Raw genomic sequence first — 27,367 nt, forward strand, 5'->3', positions numbered from 1 at the left:
ATGAGTAAAGAAGGTTTGATCCAAGCGGTGTGTGCTTGTGATCGGTTGTAACGTTTTGCTTTATAGTGGATTGTTGATCTAGATAAGGTCTGTGGTTTTTACCTCTTGAGAATTTTTCACGTAAAAATCCCTGGTGTGGTATGGTTTATGCTTTGATTTAGTTCATTGCATTATTATTCCATAATTCTGGTTTGTTTCGGGAGGCTAGATCTTAAGGTTTTGTGCAAGGCTCCCAATAGGTTTCAGGTGAGAGATTTTGCGTACCTGTTGCTGTAGATATGTCCCATATTTATACATTCTGATTGAAGTGAACGTGTCTGTCATTCTCAGTACGATATCTGCTAGTAAGAGCGAACGGTGCATGCACTGATGTTGGCAGTTACCCTGAGATCGTGCGTCAGACATTACTTCTTATGTGCATTACCGGAATTGATTCTTCAGTATGATTGTAGGTCACGTCCTCATCCGAGCCGACCCTATAATCTTAGCATCGGCTTTAACAATTTGAGCCCATAGGCGGGTTAGGCTTGGTCACTTGTTCATGAGGGTCTGGTTGGAGCCAACGATTAGAATGTGAAATGACTTCTTCTCGGTTCCGAGCTGATGTGAAAGCTCTACAAAAGAACTTGGTAGCTAGACACTATCTTAATTGATAGTCTGAACTTAGTTGGGGTAGACAAGCTAATACTGCACAGTGGGTCAACCTCTCTAACTCGGTTGTCCTGCTTATTTTGGCGCGGCCGTTCATCTGGTAGAGCATACCCCGAATAATGTTCGGTTGGACCATCCAATGACATGTTCGAGCCGAGCGTACTTTAATTGGGGTCAGCTCAAATTCTCTGATAAAAGAAGGCCCCTACTCTTTGAGTTCGAGCTCGAACTCAGGGAGTAAATGCCAGGGGAGATAATCCGCAGCGCCCTTCACAATGATGAATCGAAAAAATCAGAGCGTATAATCGTAATCATGACTCTCTTCTATCGAGGTACACTATATATCTCAACTGACAGTCTGTACTTATTTGAGGTAGATGAGCCAGTACTGCACCGTGGGTCAGCCTGTCCAGCTCAGCTGTCTTGCCTGTTTTGGCGTGGCCGTTCATCGGTCCTGCGTACCCTGAATAATGTTCGGTTGGACCATCAAATGATGTGTTCAAGCCGAGCTTACTTTAATTGGGGTTGGCTCAAATTCTCCCATAACAGCATCCATGTAGAAAAGGGCCGTAACATTGTAGGATAAGTTCACCCACAACCGCCGTAGGTAATCAATTCTCTTCTTAATTATATTTGTAAGATGTATGTTTTTTATCCATGCTGTTAGTGAAAGGATAGGTGTTTCAAAGATTGGACACTCCGAATGCCGATTTGAGTAAGATGAAGTGCTGGAGAATGCTCCAACCTCAGTGATCTTTGTGCCCAAGTTCATGGCAACAATGCTGCTCACCCGAGGTATTTAAGACCAAAAAAAAAAGAAAAAGTGGCAAAGAGCTGTTCATCTTTTCCAATACTCTTTACCATCATAGTGACAATTTCAATTTCTCGGCCTAGAAAATTTCAAATTATGAGGGCTCTCTAAGGATATTATTGAGAAAATATGGAAAAACATAGATGAGGATTTATAATCAACTTGATTCTAATGTAATTGTGATTTTGATTCTAATGCATTTTAAATTTAATCTCGCAGACAGTTTGTTACCAAATGAATCAATTTTTTAATTTAAAAGAATTTAAGTATCTTTTATTAGCCTATAAAAATCTAATTTTTTTTGGTTCATTTTCAAAACAACCATCTCTTCTCTTCATCTTCTTTTCTATCACTCATATTTTAGATGACTTCTAATAATTGCATAAACTTCAGAGGGTAAAATACAAACACTAAAGATGTTAGAAGATGAACTACAAAAATAAAGAACTCAAATACATATACTGCGAAAGTGTGTTTGAAGTACGGATTTTTTTATTTTTTATTTGGAGGATGATGCACTAGGTTACGTTTCTCATTGACAGGGACTATTTTGGTATCTCATGAAAAGTCTACTTTAGCCAAAGCTATGATTTTGTCCCTTCTGGACTTTTTTTTTTTTTTTTTGTAAATCTTTTCTTTTTTAGGAAGCAGCTGAGTCCCTTCTGGACTTCTCCATCACCCATAAAAATTTATGTACCTTTTGATAACAATGTTTTGAAAAATGAAAGAAGGGCATGAGTGATGCCTACAAACAATAAATTGAAAAGAAATTTGATGCGGTTTTTTAATGATTATTTATTAATAATTTGAAAAGGAACATCGTCAAAATCCTTGTCCCGTGTGGTATGGTCCACCTAAGATTTGGATCTTCTTCACTTTTGAGTTCGTCTCTTAAAACGTGCTGTCAAAATGGATGTATGGTGTGGATGTAAGGCAAATATTTCACAATGAGCTCCACAGTGAGGGATCCACGGACAGAGGTGCACCCAAACCCCACCCACGGTTTGGGTACCACGCCACTAGCACCTAGATAGAGACGGACGGTCCTAGTAGGGTTCTATGGGGCCAATTGTAATGTATGTCTTTTATCTACGCTACTTATTCACTTTGAAAAATCATTATAGATGACGAACTAAAAAATTTGAAAAATAGAACGCTCAAATGGACTACAGAACAGGAAATATCGAGGATTGATTTCCTACGGCTGAAAACCTCTTGGGGGCCAATGAAGTTTTGGATCAAGCTTGATATTTATGTTTTCCCTTCATCGAGTTTTATGTGACTTTATTAACAGCTTGGATGGAAAATAAAATTCACAGTGGCCCAAGGAAAGTTTCAACGGTTGGGTCATAGTCTCCACTGCTTCCCGTAGTGTGGTCCACTTGAGCCTTCAATATACGTCCTTTTTGGATTCATAATATAAAAACGTCTTTGAAAAATGATGAACGATGTGGATAAAACACATACGTTTTGGTGTGCCCCACAGAGCCCCTTACAGGAACGTCCGTCTCTAGGTAGTTACTGTTGGGGTTTGTACCGGTCCGCGTCTACCCGACGCAGCCATAGTTGAATTCAGGTATCCAACTTTCCTTTTTCTACCGTACTTTTTTTTTTTTTTTTTTTTTTTTTAACACACCCGGCCACGCCCCCACGCACACGCCTTTGTGGGATTTCTACCGTACATGGTTTGCCCTCTCTATTGACCCTACAGTGCCCCCCAAGAAAGTCAATAAAAAGCATCAACGAAGAAATGCTAAGTGCGTGAAGAGAATATGGATGAAGGGAAGAACAGGAAGCACTTCGTTCTCGTGCATGGTGCTTGTCATGGAGCATGGTGTTGGTATAAAGTGGCCACGCTACTAAGATCCGCAGGCAACCAGGTCACCATCATGGATCTTACGGCTTCGGGCATCAATCCGAAGAAGTTTGAGGATGAGGTCTTCACGTTTTTAGACTATTCTCAGCCGTTGTTGGACATCATGGCCTCTCTCCCTCCAGAAGAGAGGGTGATCCTGGTGGGCCACAGCCTTGGAGGTATGAACCTGGCTGTAGCCATGGATAGGTACCCAGAGAAGGTGTCGGTCGCCATCTTCGTGACGGCGCTTATGCCAGATTCTTCCAATCGACCCTCTTATGTCATGGATAAGGTATGTGCTTGTCAATGTATATTTAGTTGCTGGCGGTGGTATTTTGGTTCGTGTAATACTCTGAAAGTAAATTAGCTTTCCAAGGATTCATCCGTCCTCAGTTTGCAAAACAAAATGACTCAGGAAAGGTTTATGTTAATCTGGACGCGGATTGCGTCCTACCCCCGCCCGGACGGTAATCAGTCCGGGCAGGGCTCTGTGGGGCCCACCGTGATGTAAGTGTTTTATCCATGCCGTTCAAAGATTTTTTTCAGATAATTTTAACCTGTGAACCAAAATATGAGGCAGGTCTGAGGCTTAAGTGGACCACAAAGTGGGGATTGAACGTCCACCATTAAAAACTTCTTAGGAGCCGGAGAAGTTTCGGATCAAGCTGATATTTGTGTTTTCACTTCATCCACGTCTACATGACCTTAGAATAGGTTGTATGGTAAAAAAAAAAAACATCACGTTACAAAGGTTTCAACGTGGATATCATCATCCGTGCAGCTTCCTTTGGTGTGGTCCACTTAATCTTGTAGTTGCCTCATGTTTTGAATCAGACCTTAAAATTATCTGAAAAAATCATTAAACGGCGTGGATAAAACACTTACATCACGGTGGGCCCCACAGAGCCCTGCCCGGACGGATAACCGGGGTAGGACGCAATCCGCGTCCATGTTAATCTGGCCTCCCTCCTCTATTCTTTGGGCTGCCCGCTGCTGGCTCCTTCTCCGGTCTGATTTTGCTTTTTGTTTCCGTGTTTTTCTTGGATATATGATAGGCTGGGCCCGATATTCCTTTTTGTTCATCTGGGCCCTCCAGACTATTTGTGAATTCACTTTCATCAATACAAAGTCAGTGATAAGATTCCACCTTTCTTTAAAAATAAAATACATCAATACAAAGTCAGTGATAAGATTCCACCTTTCTTTAAAAATAAAATAAAATAATGCTAGTGCTGATATTAGCCAAGGGGATAGTGGATGTATGATCTGGGATGGGGATTTGATTGATCTCAGGGTGTTTTCTGAAAAAGAAAAGTTTGCAAAACAAAATGGGCGTGGAAATTTCGGACGCTGTTTGGCTGGTGTACCACACACCACCAACCTGGCTGGTGTGGGTACCTGTCCTGCGAAGGCGGGGAACGGATTGGCTACTCCCCCTGCCACCAGCCATTGGCTGGTGGTCGGTGCTCTGTGGGCCCCACCATGATGTATGTGTTTCATCCCTGCCATCCATCTATTTTTCTAGATCATTTTATGATATGAGACCAAAAATGAGGTATATACCAATCTCATGTGGACCACATTACAGAAAAAAGTGTTGAATGAATGTCGACCATTAAAAACTTTTTAGGGACCATAAAAGTTTTGGATCAAGTTGATATTTGTTTTTTCCCTTTATTTGGGTCTGTATGACCTAATCAACATATTGGATGTCAAATAAACAGTACACTGGGCCTTAGGAGAATTTAAATGGTGGATATCCAATCACTATTGTTTTCCTGTGGTGTGGTCCATATGAGGTTTATATCCCTCTCATTTCTGGGATAATGCACTAAAATGATTTGGAAAAATGGATGAAATACATACATCATGGTGAGGCTCACAAAGCACCGAACATCAGCCACCGGGCTAGTGGCAGGAGGAGTAGCCAATCCGTTTCCACGAAGGCGACCACTTACACTCCCCAAGCTCTGAGTTGTACGAACGGTGCAGATGAGATCAAAGTCACATAGGCCTCACAATGATGTATTTATCGTATCCACGTAGTTTATTCATTTTGAGAGACCATTTTAGATATTGATCCCAAATTTGAGTTATATCAAAAGATCAAGTAGATCACACTACAAATAGAAAGGGGGCAATGATCCGAGGTTGTCATGCGTTAAGGGTGGCAGTTGTCATAAGTTGACAGTCTATATCGATGATATATTAACGCTATAGGTTGCCCTGTATTAATGGTCGAGGTTGTCATGTACTGAAGGTGGAGGAGGTTGTCATGTGTTAGGGTCATGGGGTCCATCATGGGATCTGTGTTGAATCCATTCAGTCCATTATTTTTAGAATTTAAATTAAGGTTATGGGCCAAAGAATGAGTCACATCCACATATAAGGTGTACCACATCACAAGGAAATAATTGGGAGTAAATGGTCACCGTTATCGATTATTGTGGATCACAAGGAGTATGTATTGGGCTGAAAATTTTGTCCTACCACTTAAATGATAGGCCATGAAAAAAATAAACGAATTAGATCCACCTTTGAGTAAGCCAAATCATCGTACAATGTCACATCATGTATTAGAATGGAGGTTAAAATACTTCTTGTGCATGTACGGTGAAAATCATAAAGGCAAGTACATTTTGATCCAAGGCAAGTACATTTTGATCCTTAAAAAATAAGTGTTCGAAAAAAAAATAAAATTGAATGGGAGGCCATTCTCTTGGAATAGCCATACCTTAGGAGTCATTTTGGTAAAAATACAATTTCTAAACCCACCCATGTGCGTAAGTATGCTAATGCACGTATGCCAATATTGCAGCAGGTCAATATCCTAGCGGTCCATGAGAAAGGTTCTTTTTATACACACACACACACATTCCCAAGAAGCAGGTTGATCCACTAATTAATAAAATGGGCCAAAAGTTACTGAACCAATTTACCTTTGTAATGGATAGCTTGGATATCTTCCCTGTCTAGCACACTAGCATATGTGGTGTGGTGTATATCCGGACCAAGTGCATGCATGTGGGCTCAGCGGAGCTCCGCTGGGAAAATGTGGAAATCAATGTCATTTTCTAGGCGACTAAAGAAAACAATTTGACCCATATGGGCATGAATCAAGTGGGATTGCAACACAAACAGCCGATTATCTATTCGAATTGAATCAGGATCCTTTGTCAGAATTTTTCTGCTTGTTGCAATCTAATTGGACCTCATTGTTACAGACAGCATTCAATGCAGCAGTGTTGACAACATCACTGATAGGATGGACCAATCATCACATTCTATATTTAATGCAGCAGTGTTGACAACATATCAGTAATAACATGGACCAATCATGGTGTAGGAAAGCAGGATTTTCTTGCTTGTGGCAAGCCGATGATCCGGATTCACTGGAATCCAGGGTGACTGATTTATTTTAGATTTCATGATAGCTTTCCATATCCATGATGTGTTTTCCTTCGTTCATATCACAATCTAAACATCAACTCCTTTTCGCTCTTTTGTTGAATGATAGCTCTTGGAGACGACCTCTGTGGACTTCTTCCTGGACACTCAATTCGACTCTGACCGAGGGCCCGGAAAGCCCTCAACCGCACTCTTCGGCCCCAAGTTCATCTCGCAAAAGCTCTATCAACTCTCCCCTCCAGAGGTAAATTTGTTATGAGGAAATCATATTTATAGAAGTGGTTGAACAATAGCATACAGACTCGTCTTTTCCATCCACGTGTATGTTTTAAAATCAGAACTTTACCCCAACCCCTTCATGTCCATCAGCTTATCCAATTATATTGTTGACTTGTGGCATCAAATAATTAAATATAATTTATTAAACATGGCAAAAAAAATAAAAAGAAATAGGAAAAAGAGAGATTTCAGCCATGAAGAGAATTGAGTCAGGATCCTTTGCTTGCTACAAAAATAAACTTTTTGTTTGCTGCAATGCTATTGAGTTACGTCATCACAAACTATTTAATACAGTAATGCTGACAATGTCAGACCAATCACTGCTAGAAAACAGAAAATCCTGTTCATGGCAAGCATAAGATCCAGATTCACAAAGAATAGGTTACACCGCCAAGATCTGGCTGATCCGCTCAACAGGAGGGTCTCAGCTGTACATTAAGTTAGGGTATGGAATGTCCACTGATTTCAACAGTGTGGCCAGCTAATGACTGGATCAGCTTGATCTTAGCCATAGGTGATCATATATACACACACACAAGCTTGATGTTCTGTGGAAGCTACATGTTGATGGGAAAAACAGTGGAAGGTTATCCGCATGTGATCATTTCTTATTTATTATCATTGATATTTTCTTGCTCAGACGCAGTTATTGCACCGATGGTCCTCTTTCCCATGTCACTCTTGCAAGTTACTAGAAATTATTAAAATACTAACAACGGTTGGAACATGGTAGGTAGCCGAACCATGGAAAAAAAGAAGAAGAGAGGACCATTTTATTCTCTAAAAATGATAATAAATTTAATATTATTAAATAAAAACTACTTATTACAACATATCGGATGGCCTTATATAAGCAAAAGATGTCCTAGATTCATAATCTAACTTGAATAAAAAAACTCTCATCAAATAGTAAAGTTTATTAAAATTATACCTAAACCCAAAATTAGCAAGATCCTGGAACTCACTTAAATAGTAGTTTTAACTAAAAAGCCTAATTGACCATAAGTAATTGAATTTTGTGAAGCCTTTAAGAGCCAATGAATCATGGACGTTGGGCAAGTCCTAGAGCTTACCAATAGCTTTTGTCTGTATATTAAAACATGCTCTTCACATGTATCCTACTTGTGTGGCGGTCAACACGGCAACAGCTGGTCAAAGTTCTTTAAAGAATGGGTGCCTTTTAACAAGCATGTGCCTATTCAGAATTGACAAATTAAACCATGGGCCATCATTATATCTAGGAGACCGATTGTCATTAATTCAAACTAGTGATGTAGAGCGGGTCGCGGACAGTTTCATGACCAAGATGGATCAGAAAAGGGTCAGTCGATGACAGAAGTGATCCAGACCGTCAGACCATAGATTGGGTGTATCTCATAATCCGAAATGAGTTATCAGGCGCAAAATATATGATTTTGGGGTAGAATAAGCTACTTTAGCCAACCAACCCCACTACGCCGGGTTATGCAAGCTGGATTTGCGAAATACCCCTGGATTAACGGTCATTTCCCTATTTTAATTTCGTTTTTACTATAAATAGTAAGTTTTAGTTTGATTATAACTCTTAATCCGTCGGGCTTTAGGAGTTGCGTCCAACGTGAAAAGAGCTTAGAATAATTAGGAGAACGGTTTGGTGAAGCCAAATAGGACACTTACTATTTTTGGCCGAAAACCTTGCACACTAGTAGACATCACGACCGTCTATAAATAGTAAGTTTACTATTTATAGTAAGTCTTAGATTTTAGGAGTTTTATTTGTAGTTTGATTTTGATTTCTTTCTCATTGCTTGGTACCCCTATTTAAAAGATTGTGAACTCGTTTTTATTCATCAATTAATCAATTTTGAATTTATTAGAATTTATTTCTATTTCCTACTTTCTTTCCTCGTGGATTCGAGAAGTCTCTGTGAGGAGTACAGAGAAACTCCGTGGATTTGGAGTAGTTATCCTCATCACGTTCACCCCTGCGTCAATTGGTATCAAAGCGAGGATTCCTCTCGGGCCGATGGCAAACAATGAAGGTATGAATCAAAATCCTGAGGACGGTGATCCAGGAATTTGTTATCTTTCGGAAAGAATGGAAGCTTTCCGCTGGGAGAGTCAATTGACCATGCAAGGGCTGCAGGTAATCCTCGACCGTCTTGCGGATGCGCTACTTCCGCCCCGAACCCTAGGTGGTGCTCCACCACTTATGGTTGCTCCACCACTCGTGGTTGCTATATGACGCAACCCCGATTTTCGTAGAGCACTACTAGTGGCAAATCGTAAGGCTACACCAGATGATTCAAGTTCTAACGATGAAGACCTTACTGAGGGTTTTGCCCAACGACCAATTCATGGAGGCGATCATCTAGATTGTGCTGAAAGAGACTATCGAGGTAAGGCTGAACTTCCTAGTTTTAACGGTTTATTACGTATAAAAAGATTTTCTAGATTGGCTCGCTGAGGTAAAGAGATATTTTGATTATATAGACGTGCCAGATCATAAAAGGGTAAAATTGGTAGCGTTTAAATTAAAATCTGGTGCTTTTGCATGGTGGGAACAATTACAACTCTCAAGAGCCCGTCAGAACAAGACGCCCATCTCATCATGGTCATGGATGAGACGTCTTCTTCGATCATGATTTCTCTCCAGTAATTATGAGTAGATATTATTCCAGTAATATCAAAATTGCCGGCAAGAAAATCGAACCATTACAAATTACACTAAAGAATTTCAGCGGTTGGTTACACGAAATGATTTGTCATAATCTGAGTCATAGAAGGTGGCACGATTTATAGGTGGGTTGCAACCGACAATTCAGGATCGAGTTCAGATGTATTTAGTCGGGACCGTGGATGAAGCAGTTCAATTGGTGGGTAGGGTAGAAACACAACTTGCAAGAGCTCCTGCTTGTCCATATACTTCAACTCGACCCCCAATGACGAGTCTCACGTAGGATCCAGTGCTGGCACGAGGAAAAAATTCAGTATGAGAACGTCCTCAACCTCCTATAACCGCAAACCGTGATACGGGGAGCAACTCATTCAGACCTCAACGTGCAGCACCCACAACAGTGGGATCGAGTAGGATTCCAAATCCTTATGCTCGGCCAAGGTCGAACAATTATTACCGCTATGGCTAGCTAGGCCACTTATCAAACACTTGTCCTCAATGTCCCGTAGCACACTTGACTATAAACGAAGGGGGCACTGAAGATGAGGCAGCAGAAGAATGTAATGACTTTGATGAACATGAATAAACCACTGAAGAATTAACAGGTGGCGATGAAGTGACGGGCGAGGATCGTGGCGAATTTTTAGTTGTGAGGTGATTATTGTATGCCCCACGAAAGGAATTACATTTATAGCGACACAAGATATTTTGTACTCAGTGCACTGTCACCGTGATCATAGATAGTGGTAGTAGCGAGAACATCGTCTCAAGAGTGATGGTGGACAAGTTGTAAATACCAACGACAAAACATCCTTCCCCATACTCAATTAGCTGGATAAAAAAGGTGAATGAGACTAAGGTAACTGAACAATGCAGTATCTCGTTTTCAATTGGTAAAAATTATAAGGATCAAATACTTTGTAACATGGTCGACATGGAAGCTTGTCATATGCTAATCGGTCGACCCTGATAGTCTGGTCATGATGCGACCCATCGTGGACGAGATAATGTTTACATATTCATCAAAGATAGTCAAAAAATAATCCTTTCCCTTATGGTACTAGAGAACCACCTTGAAGCCTCTAAAGTAGAGGGGAGTTCCCTTTTGACCATTCAGGATTTCATGAAGGAATCTAAGGAAACCGGTGAGGTATACGCCATAATGGTGAAGAGCGAGGAAGAAGAATCCTCAAACATCCCTCCAAGTTTAAGACTGTTACTAAACGAATTCAAAGAAGTCTGGCCTGAGGATTTACCTGATGGATTGCCTCTCATAAAGGACATCCAACATCACATAGACCTCGTCCCTGGAGCTAACCTGCCCAACCACCTTCATTATCGGATGAGTCTAAAGGAGTGTGAGATACTTTAGAGGCAAGTGGAGGAATTGATCCGTAAGGGTCTCTTGAGAGAGAGAGCTTGAGCCCATATGTCGTACCAGCATGATTAATGCCAAAAAAAGATGGAATCTGATGCATGTATGTCGACAGTCGGGCAATCAATAAAATTACCATCAAATATCAGTTCACAATACCACAGTTGGACGACATGCTCAATATAGTAGAAGGGACTAAGGTGTTCTTTAAACTAGATCTAAGGAGTGAGTACCATCAGATTCGTATCCGACCCGGTGATGAGTGAAAAACGGTATTCAAGACTAAGGAAGGGTTGTATGAGTGGCTGGTCATTCCCTTCGGCCTATCGAACGCACCAAGTACTTTTATGCGTTTGATGAATCAAGTTCTAAAACTGTTCACTGGCCAATTTGTGGTAGTATATTTTGATGACATATTAATATATAACCAGGATGAGGCGGAGCATAGGAAACATCTCAGGCAGGTGCTACAGGTCCTACAAATTAACAATTTATACCTCAACTTGAAGAAGTGTAGTTTTTTTAACTGACAGCCTATTGTTTCTAGGATTTATTGTAACGTCTACAGGCATTCGTGTAGATGATGAAAAGGTACGAGCTATTTGGGAATGGCCGATCCAGACAAACATTCATGAGGTGAGGAGTTTTCACGAGTTGATGACTTTCTATCATCGATTTGTGCGATATTTTAGCACCATAGTCGTGCATATAATAGATTGCATAAAAAAGACTGTTCCAGTGGACCGATAAAGCTGACAAGAGCTTTCATGAGATCAAGCATCGTTTGGCTACAACACCGGTCTTGGTGCTTCCTAATTTCGACAAATTGTTTGAGGTTGAGTGTGACGCTTCATATATCGGAATTTGAGGAGTATTATCACAGGAAGGCAGTCCGGTAGCCTTCTACAGTGAGAAGCTCAGCGAAACCTGAAAGATGTGGTCGACTTATGAGCTTGAGTTGTACGCAGTTATTCAGGCATTGCGACATTGGTGACATTATCTGATTCAAAGAGAGTTTGTTCTGTAGACTGATCATCAAGCATTAAAGTTTATTAATAGTCAGACTAACGTGAATCGTGTGCATGCTAGATGGGATGTGTTTTTATAGGAATTCACGTTCGTTCTTAAGCACAAATCAGGGCAGCAGAACAAGGTGACTGATGCACTTAGTTGTCGTGCATCACTACTTGTTACGATGAGTAATGAGGTGGTCGACTTCGACTGTCTCAAGGAGCTGCATCCCAAGGATGAGGACTTCAAAGATTCTTAGATGAAGTGCCAAGAAGGTCATCCCAGTAACCTTTATGTACAGGACGATTTTCTCTTCAAAGAGAATCAATTGTGCATCCCCCAAAGTTCTCTGAGGGAGTAGATTATTCAGGAGCTACATGGAGGTGACTTCGGTGAACACCATGGGCAAGATAAGACGTGAGCTCTTGTGAAAGAGCAGTATTACTGGCCGTAATTAGTACATAATGTGGGAAAAGCCGTACAACGTTGTCATGTTTATCAGACCTCTAAGGGGCAATCTCAGAATACGGGCCTCTACACCCCTTTACCTGTGCCTGACGATCCTTGGGAGGATTTATCAATGGACTTCATGCTTGGTCTCCCACGAACATAACGCGGCATAGATTCGGTGTTCGTGGTGATAGACTGTTTCTCTAAGATGACACACTTTATCCTATGCAAGAAGACCCTCGATGCAACACACGTGGCAAATCTATTTTTCAGGGGGGTCGTACGGCTACACGGGGTCCCCAAGACCATTACTTCTGATCATGACACGAAGTTTATTAGCCACTTTTGATAGACTTTATGGACTCGATTCGATACATGACTTCAATTCAGCAGTGCTTACCACCCACAGACTGATGGGCAGACCGAAGTTGTGAATCGTACATTGGGAAACCTCATTCGCTGTATTTCAGGAGAAAAATCGAGGCAGTGGGATTTGGCCTTGTCTCAAGCAGAGTTTGCATTTAACAACATGGTGAACTGCTTGATAGAGAAATCACCGTTCCAGATTATCTACAGACGAGTATCTCGCCATACACTTGACTTGGTCCCTCTACCCAAGCACCTAGGCACGAGCATTGTAGCAAAACATATGACAGACAAGATCATGGGCATCCATGCGAAAGTATGGACCAAGCTACATGCCTCAAATGAGAAGTACAAGGAACAAACGGATAAGCACCGGCGACAAAAGGTGTTTGAGGTGGGCGATCGCGTTATGGTCTATTTGTACAAAGAGAGATTCCCAGCCGGGACGTACAACAAGTTGAAAAATAAGAAGATTAGACCCATCCCAATCATTATAAAGATCAATGAAAATGCTTATATTGTTGATCTTCCAGATGACATGGCGATCTCACGGACTTTCAACGTCACAGACCTGACCGAGTATTATGAAGGGACTGATGAGAACTCGAGGACGAGTTCCTTTGAAGTGGAGGGGACTGATGTAGAGCGGGTCACGGATAGTTTCATGGGCAAGATGGATTAGAAAAGGGCCGGTCGACAACAGAAGTAATCCGGACCGTCGGACCTTAGATTGAGTGTATCTCACAATCTAGAATGAGTTATCAGGCGCAAAATATATGATTTTGAGGTAGAACAAGCTACTTTAGCTAACCAACCCTGCTACGCCGGGTTGCATAAGCCGGATTTACGAAATACCCCTGGATCGACGGTTGTTTTCTTATTTTAATTTCGTTTTTACTACAAATAGTCAATTTTAGTTTGATTATAACTCTTCATCCGTCAGGCTTTAGGAGTTGCGTCCAACGTGAAAAGAGCTTAGAATAATTAGGAGAACGGTTCGGTGAAGCCAAATAGGACATACTATTTTTGGCCAAAAACCTTGCGTACTAGTAGACATCACGACCGTCTATAAATAGTAAGTTTACTATTTATAGTAAGTCACAAATTCTAGGAGTTTTATTTGTAGTTTGATTCTGATTTCTTTCCCATTGCTTGGTACCCCTATTTAAAAGGTTGTGAACTCGTTTTTATTCATCAATTAATCAATTTTGAATTTATTAGAATTTATTTCTATTTTCTGCTTTCTTTCCTCTTGGATTCGAGAAGACTCTGTGAGGAGTCCAAAGAAGCTCCGTGGATTCAGAGTAGTTATCCTCATCATGTTCATCCTTGCGTCAACTAGCATACTCACTTTCAGTCCCCATTAGAGGTCTTACTACATATAAACTATTAGTGTAGGTCGGGGAATTGGAATACGCCGACTGTTTTAGCTGTCCACGTTACCCTGTCTTTTTGCAATACAAAAATGCAGTTTTACAATCATGAGTTGCACGTTTTAAATCCAGATAGATAGTAGGTGGATCAAAGGGAGTAACTGGCCTGATGAGAAAATCGTGTGTCCACTCGATTGATTGTCCCATTAGCCAAATAGCAAGCGACAACTTTTAGGAGCCATAGCTGAAAACTAGCTGCTATTGGAATTTTATACTTTCTAACTCCCATCTCCCCTTTGGAGATCAAGGGGTCATTTGGATGCATGGAATCATGTGAAACCATTCACCATTATGCCTTGGAAAGGGCTTTGATTGGGGAAGGGCCTACAGGAAAGTTGGATTAATAGTTGAAATGCAACCTGCCATGGAAGAGATTTCTCTTGAGGGCTCCTACTCCACATCTCTATTGCATCCTAACGCCACCATGTGTTACCCATTGGTAAATGGCCTAGGTTTTAAGACTGTCCCCTATTTAGGATCTACTTGGTGTTGAGAGTCATCGGTTGACTCTCATGGTACAACAATAGAGTCGAGCTGGCGGACAAAATTGATTATTTGGATTGATTACGATGCTCGTTAGCAAAAGTTTATTAAGAAATCTTCTTCTTCTTCTTTTCTTTAAAAAGCAACTAAGTTTCTTATATTTGGGTCTTGAGTTAGTAAGTGATGCGGCTATTAACCTGCAAGTAAATATTATTTAACTGTTTCTGTGGGTCCACCGTGTTGTGTGTATGCCATCCACCCTATGTATCAAGAGACCTCATTTGCTTCTACTATGCTGACACGTGTTGCAACTCACCTCTTCCATGTATAATCGTGCACTCCATTGGATTTTTATCAAAGAACAAATTTCCTGAAGCCATTATCCATGGACAAGATCTCAACATAGAAGGAAACCCAAACATGGCTATCAAATTAATGGAAATAGAAATCAGTGAAGCCAGGCATACATCCCAAAAACCAGCCTGATCCGGTCATAGGCATGCAGTGCCCCATCATTGAAATCAACGGACATCCGATTATCTTCTCAGTTTCATGTTGTGGCCCACCTGATAAATAGATGGCCTAATTTTCAAGGCAGGTAATCTTTGTCGTCTGACGACCCATCTTCTCCATGGTTCGGATGTGAGAAATATGGGACTGTATGTGATCGTTTCTCTTCAGAAACTCTGTAAGCTCTTTCAAGCTACAATTAGCTTCCTTTAACAAGCTTGTGTATTCTTTTATTTTATTTTTTTTCGGCTGAAAACAGGACATCACTTTGGCAACTACACTAGTAAGGGTCGGATCGTTGTTTCGTGAAGATCTGTCAAATGCACCGATCTTTTCAGAGGAGAGATATGGGTCAGTTAGCCGAGTTTTCATCATATGCGATGAAGATGAAACGGTTCCCAAAGATTTCCAGCACTGGATGATTGAGAATAACCCAGTGAAAAAAGTGAAAGTGATCAATGGTTCTGATCACATGGCCATGATCTGCAAACCGCAGGAGCTATGCCACTATTTACTAGAGATAGCAGAGACGCAAACTTGATCCCTCAAACACTCCCGAGAAATTGACTGAGGTGTTTGGACATTGAATGCTTGATGAAATCTAATATTTTCTTTATTATTTCCTTTGCTAGCCAAACAGAGTATGAAATGTTCTAAATAAGGGAAAACAATGCATTTTACTTTCTTTACATGACTTTTCCCACGGCTTTAACTCAAGATTTCTAGTTATTTGTTATCGATAAGCTTGAACTTTTTCCTGATCACCTAAAATAATCCTTTTGATGGGGGAATGATGATAGTACCCTTTATCTATTATTTTACCTTGTAGCCAGAGTCAAGCATTGTGTGGCCCACATGACACATCGCATGTGTATTGCATCAGAACCATCTAACTGGTGCACTCAACCAAGACAATTAGATGTCCCAGAAATCATGTCGATCCGATCTTCAGGTGGGATGCACGGTACAAAATAGCGCAAGTCATGTAGAAGTTCTTAATTCGGGTGTGGACAACATGATGATTTAGATTGCCTTGAAAATTTATATATACGTATATTATATCCTACAAATAGGTCATTCCAATTAGGCAACCCCTCCATCTTAGATTGGTTTCATTCCTCTAAAATGCCTACTTTTTCGTGCGTACGTCTCGATAGATATGGAACATAAAGTAGGAAATGAAATTTCAAAAAGCATAGTGCCAAGCTAAGCCACGTGAATACAGGCCTGGGTCTAACGATTATTTTGTGTTTGGGCTTGGGTGGGGCTAGGCCTTGCATCCTAAGTATCAAGCCTGCCTGGCCCGGCCCTAAGCCTAACATTGCCACCCCTAATGAGAATACTTGATGCAGTTGCTGTGAAGGCCAACTAATCAGGTGGGGCATTCAGGTCTGTTGAATTTAAGGCGTTGGTCTTTGTTTTTTTGGCTGTACATGCATCCCAGAATGTTCCTCTGATTCCTCACCTGATAGATGGCATGGATCTCATCCCTAAGCATGCTCCAACATGGTACATGCATATGAGATCCCAGCACCATCAGTTGAGCCCAACGAGGAGATGGCCTGCCCCAAAAACCAAGCCGGTCTACTTATCTCGGAGGACCAGTGTTCTAACCGAAACAAATGAAGAGTCCTGAATTATTCCGTGGTTTGCCCATTTGCTTTGTACACCATCCCGCTAAACGAACAGACCCACCTGGCTTTTGGGCCCGGGAGTGTACAAAGTGGGACCCGCTTGAGCAGCGGCTCGTCGGGTGGGACTTTGGAAGGTTTCAACGGTGCATGTTACTCTCTCCGCTGTTTTCTGTGGTGGGGTCCATTCCAGCCTTGGATCTGCCTCATTATTTGTATCATGCCCTAAAATGATCTCTCAAAATGTATGGACGGTGTGGATACAAAACATATATCATAGTTGGGCCCACATAACTTGGTGACGCCACTTCGGTAGCGAGCCTCACTACTCAACCTGTCAGTAGCTAATCCGCGCCCGTTCTAGTCCGGCCACGTTCGGCTGGACTGGAAAAGAGGTTACGGATAATTGCAAAAACCAACCCCCATAGTTTCTGACAATTGAAAGCACCTCCCCTCTTATTCGGAGTATGGCAAGTACGTCCCCTCTGGTTTTGAAGAAATTCTCCCACACACGATCTACTAGGAGCAGCTCTCCCTTGCTGGTTGAAGTGTAGCCCTACCATAGTGCGTGTATGTCATCTAACCCATTAATGTGTGGTCATGACACTCGGAAAATGGAAAACCCCAAAAATCAAGCTGATCCAACCATTAGCCGCCCACCACGTAAATTTAGACTTTTTTTGGGTGGGGGATGGTGTGGGCCATCTGATAATTGGATTAACTTAATTTTTGGTTTTCAAATATTGATGGTGGAGAAACCCTTCTGAGTGGATTGGATACTATCTATAGGTAGTGTCGGTTCACAAACATGGAGTTATTGTCATTTGTTTTAAGTCTCTCTCATCTGCCGACGTCTGTAGCAATGAGAGGGACATGTAACAATCCAATTTAAAGAAGGTGTCTACAATTGTCTGAAACTAAAACAAAGTGCTTAAATTAAAAAGAATTCATTATCAACCACATAATCCTTTTTGGCCAATGTCTCATCATCTAGGCATGCAGGGAGGCTTCCTGCAGTGTGAAATAACTATCAGTACACACACTCCATGATGTTGAGCTATGGATCCGGGTGTTACAGTGAATGTACTTTGACAAACCTTCGTGTCTTGCTGGTGATTTGACGATTTCACCGTTCGCAATATTCCTGGAACATCAATCTTTTTTCTTTTTTCTTAAGGATAGCGGATTGGCTGGTGTTCCTCACACAAGCTATATAACTGCTGCATCGTCAGCAATTTCTGTGGTCCTATCATAAGGTATGTGTTATATCGGTACGTGTTATATCCAAACCGTTCATCCATTTGGCGAGCTAGTCTTAAGGCATGAGACAAAAAATAAGACAGATCTAAATATAAGTAGACCACATTGAAAAAAGCAGTGGGGGATTAAACATCTACCATTGAAACCCTTTTTAGGGTCACAGAAGTTTTGGAATAATATGAAATTTGTTTTTCCTCTTCATTCAGGCCTCTGTGACCTTATGAACAGATTGGATGGAAAATAAATGTTATAGTGGGCCCTACGAATTGTTTAACAGTGAAAATCATTATCTCCACTGATATTTGTGATGTGGTCCAGATGATCTTTGGATATGATTCATTTTTTGGATAATGCTCTAAATGATCCATAAAAATAGATGAACGGTATAGATATAATAAATACACCACCTTAGGGCCCATGTAACTTTGATCTCCTTTGAACCGTTCGTACAATTCAGATCTGGAGGAGCATCGGTGCTCGTCTTTGCACGACACGTCCCTACAGCAGCTATATAGCTGGTTTGTGGTACACCAGCCAATCCACTTTCTTTCTTAAGAGATATGAACACAAGCAATTGACCCAAAGATTCTAAAATGAGCTAGCCACCAACCGAAAGAGCCAGCTGTAATGGACGAAGGGAATCAGCACGAGTTGAATTTTTTAAGAAACGTATGGAGGGATAATTGGATTTGGTTAGGCAATGTGTGGTTGTTAAACAAGGATTAGTTTTTTAGCAAGGTGGTGAGGTCTGAACAGTAGGTATGAATCCAGCTAGGTGATGTTGAGCGCTGTGGGGTCCACCGTGATTTATGTGTTTTATATTAATGCCGTCCACCTATTTGCCAGCTTACTTTAGGGCATCACCCCCCAAAAATGAAGTAGAACCGTAGCTCAAGTAGACCACACCACGGGAAGAAGACACGTCAAAGGACAGAATGCTTTCAGAGGGGAATGACGGGTCCGGGAGCCAAGTTTGCCTAGTACTCAAGGAAGATTCGTTAACAAAGACGATCTACAACATTGGGTCGTCGCGAACAACCCACCCATTGAGGTGATGGAGATGGACGGTTCTGATCACATGTTCATGCTCTCAAGCCCCAAGAGCTGTGGACTGCCTCTTAGAGATTTAGAGATTTATGTGAGATATGCCTGATTAGGTCGTTGCAGGGATGGAAGGAGAACTTAATAGGATTGCTTGGATGCACGTAGGATGGTAGATGGGCCAAGCATGGACCATCCAATTTACTGTCTTTCATACTTACGTGGCCCACATGATAAGTTGATCTACCAAAATTTTAGACCATACATGTAACTCAAAATTAACAAACCAAACTATGGGACCCACTTTAGATAGGTCAATGGATCCACGACCCGAAGTTCAGACGTCTGATGCAAACCTGCGCATCAAAACCACTAATCGAAGTTCTCAACCGTACTAATGCATTTTCACCGTTCTTATTGAGATCAAGATATGGGAAGCGGGCTGGTGTACCACAAACCACCGATATAGCTGGTGTGGTGCGTGTCGTGCGAAGAGGAGCGCTAACGCTCCACGAGCTCCAAGTTGTACAAACGGTTCAAATGATGTCAAAGTTACGTAGGCCCCAAAATGATGTATTTGTTATATCCGCACCGTTCATCCATTTATCAAGACTATTTTAGAGCATGAGCGCAAATATAAATCATGTCCAAAGCTCAACTGGACCACACCACAAATAGAAGCGGGATAATGATTTTTACTGTTAAAACATTCTTAGGCCCACCGTAACGTTTATTTTCCATTCAATCTCTTCGTAAGGTCACAAATACATGGATGAAGAGGAAAAACAAATATCATATTGATCCAAAAGTACTATTGTTACTTCAAAAGGATTTTAATGGTTAGATGTTCAATTCGTGGTCCACTTGATCTTTAGATTTGTCTTATTTTTCGGCTCAAGCCTTATGACGAGCTTGCCAAATGGATGAATGGTTTAGATATAATACATACCTCATGATGGGACCCACAAAATTTGCTAATGTCAACACATCAACTAGATCGCTGGTGTGGTACACCAGTAAATCCACTTGAGACCCACGGAACTTACTGACGTTAACACACCATGCTACTAGAAAATTGAGCTCTACCTGTGGCCAAAAATGCCTCTAAAAGTCAAACCAATTGCCAGTAAAGGAATTACCGGTGGTCGTACATGCGCCGCTAAAGGGGGGGGGGGTATCTTTTACTAGTGGTCGTACCCTTTTACCGACGCTTTTATGGCCTCCGCTATAACGAAAACTTTTACCTAAGCTTATTATCCTTTACCAGTGCTTCTAGTGACCGCGGGTAAAGCCTGAAGAAGAACCGGTAAAAACTGTAAAAGCACCGGTAAAAGCTATAAGAAGCGTTGGTAAAAGCTGTAAAAAGATTCGGTAAAAAAAAGTGTAAAAGCACTAGTAAAAGGTGGAAAAAGCACCAATAAAAGTATATTTAAGCATCGCAAAAGGTTGGCACAATGCCAGGGAAAGATATGCAGAAACGTTGATAAAGACCTGTTGAAGCATCATTTAAACATATCAAAGCACCAGTAAAAGTGTTTTCAAGCGCCACAAAAAATGTTGTCAAAACGCCGGGATAGATATGTAAAAATGTTGGAAAAGGCCTGCCGAAGAATTATTTAGACATATCAAAGCGCTGCTATATGTTAGTATATGTCGTTTAAACATATCAAAGTGCCAGTAAATACTCCTATCAAGTGAAGCATAATTCAAATGTCATCATAAAGAGGTTTCCACTTATAAGCCAAATACTCTCTCTCTCTCTCTCTCTCTCTCTCTCTCTCGCTAAATTGTAATAGATATTGAAGATGCAAGCCATTTCACTCTAACTAGAGCTTTGGGAGAAGAGAGAAGAGTGTACATCAAGTAACCTTTGGACAACCATAAAAAAGTTAAATGGGTGAGAGATCGCGAGGAACGCAAGGATTCAGCGTCTTCATTGGAAACATCTCTTTTAATACAGATTAGGAGGATCTATTCAGGATCATTGGCAAATATGGGAGAATCGACGATATTTACTCGCCTTGGGACGATAGGTAGAGACGTCACAAGGGCTTTATGTTCATCAGATTTCTTTACGCAGTTGATGCATATGCCACCATTGGGGTCCTTAATGGTCTTATCTATTTGATTATTTATATTTATTTAGAACTTGTATTTTTTAAAATATTTAGAACCTAAAAAATATTAAGCAACACAATTAAAAATTATATTACTTTACAATGAACAACGTATAATATTTACAATAATATGTTAAAAATGTTCTGAATATATATAAAAGAAATCCCTTTATCCAACCATCATCTGTCTCTACTAGTAACCTGCAAGAAATTATTTTTTTAAAAAAAAATTAATTACATTTCAACCATTTCATGTGATTTAGATAGCATAATGCCCCAGTAAGAACGCATTCCTTACCATGCAAGTCAATGAAAGGAGGCGCTCACTCAATATAAGCAACACGGTCAAACTCCAATCCAAAACTTACATGGGGCATATCCCATGACTTTCAATGACCCACTTACATGAATTGGAGCTTAAAATTTCATAGACATGTCTCATTTCTGACCCAACAAGCATCCATTTGAAAGGAATAGAGGTAAGGAAAATGAAGAAGAGATAGTAGAGATCTAACCTGGGGATTGATTCATGGGAAGATGAAGCTACAACAACCTAAAACAATCAAAGAAAAGGGGGAAAATAGACAAAAGAAAATGAAGAAGATGCAACAACCTAGATGTGTGTGTGTGTGTGTGTGTGTGTGTGTGTGTGTGTATGTGTGTGTGTGTGTGTAATGATGTCTCTTACCATTGCTAGTACATGCCTTGATAAATCAACTCATCTAAGCCATTGCCTAAATTTGCACCACTCATGCACTCTCTTTGTCCTTCATATACAACCATCAAAACAAAACCATTATAATAGAAGGAAGAAAAAAAATTGAGAGAGAGAGATCTTTTATGGGTTTTATTTAAAAGGTTAAAAAAGAAAATTTCATATGTGTGTGTATATTTCAAAGGGATAGGATTGGATTGGATTGAATCTTTATATATGTATCAAATCCTATTTAGTAGGATCAAATTCAGACCAGATCAGATCCATAGACAGCTCACCAACGCACCTCTATATGGCCCAACATGACATGTGTGCCATAACCAATAGATCAGATGCATAGTGAATGACCGAACCCCAAAGTCAGACTGGTCAACTCATCACATGAGCCACACATACGATAATATTGGATGGTTCTAAAAAATTGGCAAATAGGTGGACTAGCTTTATTTCAGGCCAAATCGTCTGCACAATTGGACCCCAACCCCCCCCCCCCCCCCCCCCCAGATGCATGCATCATTGAGTCTTGTCTCTGCCAACAGTTTCTAAAAGGTTAAATAAGCATAAGATACACATTTTAATTTATTCTAACTTTGTTCGGCATAAGATACACATTTTAATTTATTCTAACTTTGTTTTGAGTTTCTAATGTTGTCAATCAAAAACAATTTAAATACATTGCAATTAGACACTCAAAAAAATTATATTCATGAACCATTGAAAAAAAAAAAAAAAAAAAAAAAAATGAGTGATATGCTGTTAGTAGCATCTTGATGCTTTTTAGACTAGATTGTATAGTATTTGATTAGCCTATTTGCTATAAGCTATTTCAGAGCTTAGATTGTACAGTAGTAGTCTTCTACAAGGTTCTAAATTTTCATGGTTTTTGTTTCTTCAAATGTAGATTGAGTAAATGACTTTTGTTAAGCATACGAATATTTGATTAAATAAGCAGCGGAGCCCACATATCTGAATATGGGGTCCAACATCTTGCCTATTTAAATCCATCAACATGTGGCTGCTTATTGGTCACGTGCTTAATTATGGATACTGGTGCTATGAACAGATGTCTTAAATCTGTCTGTTAGTCTGTCGATGACATCGAATAGGTTTCAATGACATCGAAGTCAGTCGTCGATGACATCAAATGTTGCTCGATGCCATCGACAATTTTTAAAAATTTTCACCCCTGGTCACTAGACAATTTTGGTCCGTTTTCGATGACATCGATGGACCTTCGATGACATCGAAGATTTTACGCAGATTTTCTACGGAAACACAGATTTTGCGATTTTTGTTTCATATTCTGATTCTACTTCTTTCTAAACTTATATAAATGAGTGTATGCGGGATTGAGAGATATTCTAGGGTATTCTAAGGCTTTCTAAAGGAGTTCCAAGGGTTCCTAAAAGGATTTTAGGGTTTCTAAAGGGTGTAGTAAGGGTGAGATTCAAGGTTGTTTGAATTGGGTAAGTCCTCTTTCTTTGTAATTTTTATTTTCATAATGGAGATCTATCACCTTGTGCCACAGTTTTTTCCCATAAGGAATTTTCATGTTAAATCTATGTTCTCTTGTGTGTGCTTGGTGTCATTGGATTGCTATCCTAGATCTAGATCTGTGTGATTCTGCAGTCCAAATCCCCAACAAATGGTATCAAAGCAATTATTGGAGCACAGATCTGAATCTACAGGATTAGTAATAATGGGAAGCACTTGGTATGAGATTGAGAAGCACTCAAGGAAAAATAATTTTGAGTTATGGAAGATCAAGATGATGAGTTCTTTAATTAAGCAAGGCGAAGATGGTGCTCTTGAGGAGCGAAAGTCTACTATGACTGATGATGATTAGAATACTCTTGATAAGAAGGCTTTATCATCGATCCGTTTATGTCTCACGGATGAAGTTCTCTACAACGTCATGAGGGAGAAAACTGCGGCTAAGTTATGAGTGAAGTTAGAGGATGTCTATGCGAAAAAATTCTCTGAAAATCGCCTACACTTGAAGCGGCAGTGGTATAACTTCAAGATGGCAGAGGGTGGAAATCTGGAGGCTCACATCAGCAACTTTAATAAATTGGTTTGCAAATTGTTGGATATGAAAAAAGTGATGAAAGATGAAGAACAAGCATGTATGTTGCTGAATTCTCTTCCGGTGTCGTATGAGTCATTCAAGGATAGTATGTGCAGCACGAATAAAACCCTGAATGTCAACACCGTTTTCTCAGCCCTTCAAGGGAAGGCTATGAGAAAGCTAAACGGCAATATGGAGACATCTTCTGTAGTACTATTTATGAGGGATATAAATTCTGAGCAAGGTACAGGTTCTAGATCTAAATCCAAGGGCAAGGCTAAAGAAAAGGTAAAGTACTAGAATTGTAGGAGGGAAGGACATGTGAAGAAGGATTGTGAAAATTCAAAATCGAAGAGAGAAGATTCTACAAGGAGGCCAATGCTGCTACATCAGATGGATCGAGTAGATGTGATGGTGATGTTTTATCTGTGTCTTCGCTCAAACGATCATACAATAATCATAAGGATGAGTGGATGCTAGACACGGGGGCATCTTTTCACATGACTCCTCATCGGAGTTGGTTCACTAGCTACAGGGAGTGCGATGGTAGACAGGTATTTATAGGCAATGATATTGCTTGTAATGTTGTAGTTGTTGGTTCGATGTGCATTAAGATGTTTGATAGGGTGGAGTGTACCTTGACTGATGTCAAGTACGTTCCTGACTTGAAGCGGAATCTGATTTCTCTTGGTATACTTGAGGCAAACAGATGCAAGTACACAGGTATTGATGGTGCTCTTAAGGTATCTAAAGGGGCATGAGTAATCATGAAAGCGCAACGACTCGGTAACATGTACATATTGATCGGGAGCACTTCAAAAGGTGGAGCTGTAGTGGATGTAGCGGATTCCACCTCTGCACGTGTGTGGCATGTTAGGCATGACCACATGAGCGAGCAGGGCAGGAAGGCTGAGACATGCAGACAGGGATAAAGAGGAGGTGGAGCACCCACCTGTGAGAAGAATCACTTGGCATGATCGAAGGATATCGGCGAGGTACATGGACGACTCCAATATTGCAGGAGATTTATCTTCTATTCAAGTGGCTCTAGGTGAGCCTGATGCTGAGAAGTGAAAGGTGAATATGGGCGATGTGATGGATTCGTTGTACCAGACCGACATATGATAACTGGTGAAGCTTCCAGTGGGTCGAAAAATGGTTGGATGCAGGTGAATCTTCAGTAGGATACAACATTGATACAGGGCGAGGTTGGTAGCAAAGGGTTATGCTCAGAGAGAAAGGATCAGCTTCTCAGAGATATTCGTGCCGACGATATAGCAAGTATCTATTAGATCCGTGATTGACGCTAGTTGAGCAATGTGATCTTAAGCTGGAAGGATAGATTTGGAGTCTATACTTCTATAAGAAAAAGTGAAGAGCAGATACACATGAAGCAACCAGAATGGTTCAAAGTTAAAAGGGGCTGAGAAAAGACTTTGCAGGATGTCGTGGTTCGACCTGTCGCATAGGCAGTGGTTTGATTCTTTCATGGTGAGTCAGGAATTGATAACATGTAGATCGTCAACTATGACATGTCTGAAATCAATGTACTAAAGACTCAATTAAGTGGAACATTAAGGATGAAGGATCGGGGGGTTGCAAAGATCGTTCTCGGCGTTGAAACTGAAAGAGGAGTAGGTTTTGGTAATCACGGGAAGAATACCTTATGTGTAGGTATTGATCAAGGATATGATGGGCCAGGTAAAGCTGGAGAGTGTTCCTTACGCGTCTCTCCTCAAGTTTTTCTCAAGACATGTCCCAAAACAGATGAGGAAAAGTAGGATATCTCATGAGTCTTATTCAAATGCGGTTGGTAATGTATGTTATGGTGTGGATTAGACCAGTTATTTCAAAGGCTATCAGTGTTGTGAGCAAATACCCCGGCAAACAATATTGGGTAGCGGTGAGATGGTAAGAAGATTATGTCTTTCCTTTTGAGAAGACAGGAACAAAGATGGTTGAGCACGTGGATTTTGATCTACCAGACATGCTCACCTAGATCGTTTCTGTAGAGAAGTTCAAGTTCTGTGTAACTTCTCTGGGCTTGGCGATGGCGTAAAAGAAGGACGGAATGTGCAAGAGAAGCTATGATGTAACACAGAGATAAAAGAAAAGGACAAGAAGCTACATGGATGAAGATTGAAGACATAGTGGAGATTATTGTGAACAAATGTCTTAAATATGTCTGTTGGTCTTTTAATGACATCGAAGCCAGTCGTCAATGACATTGAAGGTTGCTTGATGCCATCGAGAATTTTTAAAAATTTTTACCACTAGTTGTTGGACAGTTTTGGTCCGTTTTCGATGACATCGAGAATTTTCAGAATTTTTCACCCCTAGTCGTTGGACAGTTTTGGTCCGTTTTCGATGACATCGAAGATTTTATGTAGATTTTCTGCGAAAACGCATATTTTACAATTTTTGTTTCCTATTCTGATTTTAAAGGGCTGTATGTAGGATTAGGAGGTATTTCAGAGTATTTTAAGGCTTTCTAAAGGCGTTCTAAGGGTTCCTAAAAGGATTTGGGGTTTCTAAAAGGTGTAGTAAGGGTGAGATTCGAGGTTGTTCGAATCGGGTAAGTCCTATCTCTTTGTAATTTTTATTTTTATAGTGGAGATCTGTTGCTTTGTGCCGTGGTTTTTTCCTGCAGAAATTTTTCACGTTAAATCTGTGTTCTCTTGTGTGTGCTTGGTGTCATTAGATTGCTATCCTATATCTAAATCTGTGTGATTCTGCAGTCCACATCCCCAACAACTGGAAGTAAGGAAACAAGGAAGGACAGATGAATGTACGACTGGATCTGTAATCTTTAAATTGAGGAACTCAACGTGGATGATGAATTTCCCAGCAAGTGGAGTCTCGACTGCCTAGACGAAATCGTCGTTATTCTTGAGGGGCTTGTCTATTACTCCTGCAAATATAAGAGATGTGGAACTAGTTCAAAAGGAAAATTCGGAGAGAATTGGCTCTCACTAGAAGATAGATTTTGAAAATTAAGAAAACAATAGAAAAATTAAGATTAAGATCATAAAATTATAAGTGTTGGGCATATGCCACGAATTTTTTCATTGCCATTTTTTTAAAGGATGATCATGGTGATCAGGTGTGGGCTACCATCTGCTAGAGAAGCTGTGGATGATTCTGCTAGGATGTTCCTCACATCTGATCAAACTATGCCAGGATGGCCCTCACATCTGCAACTTAGTCTGACCATTCACATGGCTTGAACAGACGCAATCAGATACTC

General features: G+C 40.6%; 1 protein-coding gene across 1 annotated transcript; it reads left to right on the top strand.

Moving 5' to 3' along the window:
• The first annotated feature begins 3,139 nt into the window (after positions 1-3,139).
• LOC131229434 (salicylic acid-binding protein 2-like) lies at positions 3,140-16,049 on the top strand. Its single transcript, XM_058225394.1, has 3 exons — positions 3,140-3,609; positions 6,835-6,969; positions 15,548-16,049. The coding sequence occupies exons 1-3, from the start codon at positions 3,235-3,237 to the stop codon at positions 15,827-15,829; spliced, it is 792 nt and encodes a 263-aa protein (XP_058081377.1). The 5' UTR covers positions 3,140-3,234; the 3' UTR covers positions 15,830-16,049.
• Positions 16,050-27,367: the final 11,318 nt, after the last annotated feature.

The sequence above is a fragment of the Magnolia sinica genome, chromosome 16 (assembly GCF_029962835.1).
Source record: "Magnolia sinica isolate HGM2019 chromosome 16, MsV1, whole genome shotgun sequence".
NCBI lineage: Eukaryota > Viridiplantae > Streptophyta > Magnoliopsida > Magnoliales > Magnoliaceae > Magnolia > Magnolia sinica.

Excerpts from the sequence above, each read along its gene's own strand:
- LOC131229434 (XM_058225394.1), top strand. The coding sequence starts at position 3,235 with ATGGATGAAGGGAAGAACAGGAAGCACTTCGTTCTCGTGCATGGTGCT. Across the intron at positions 3,610-6,834 it reads CCTCTTATGTCATGGATAAG|CTCTTGGAGACGACCTCTGT; the intron begins GTATGTGCTTGT and ends GTTGAATGATAG. Across the intron at positions 6,970-15,547 it reads ATCAACTCTCCCCTCCAGAG|GACATCACTTTGGCAACTAC; the intron begins GTAAATTTGTTA and ends GGCTGAAAACAG.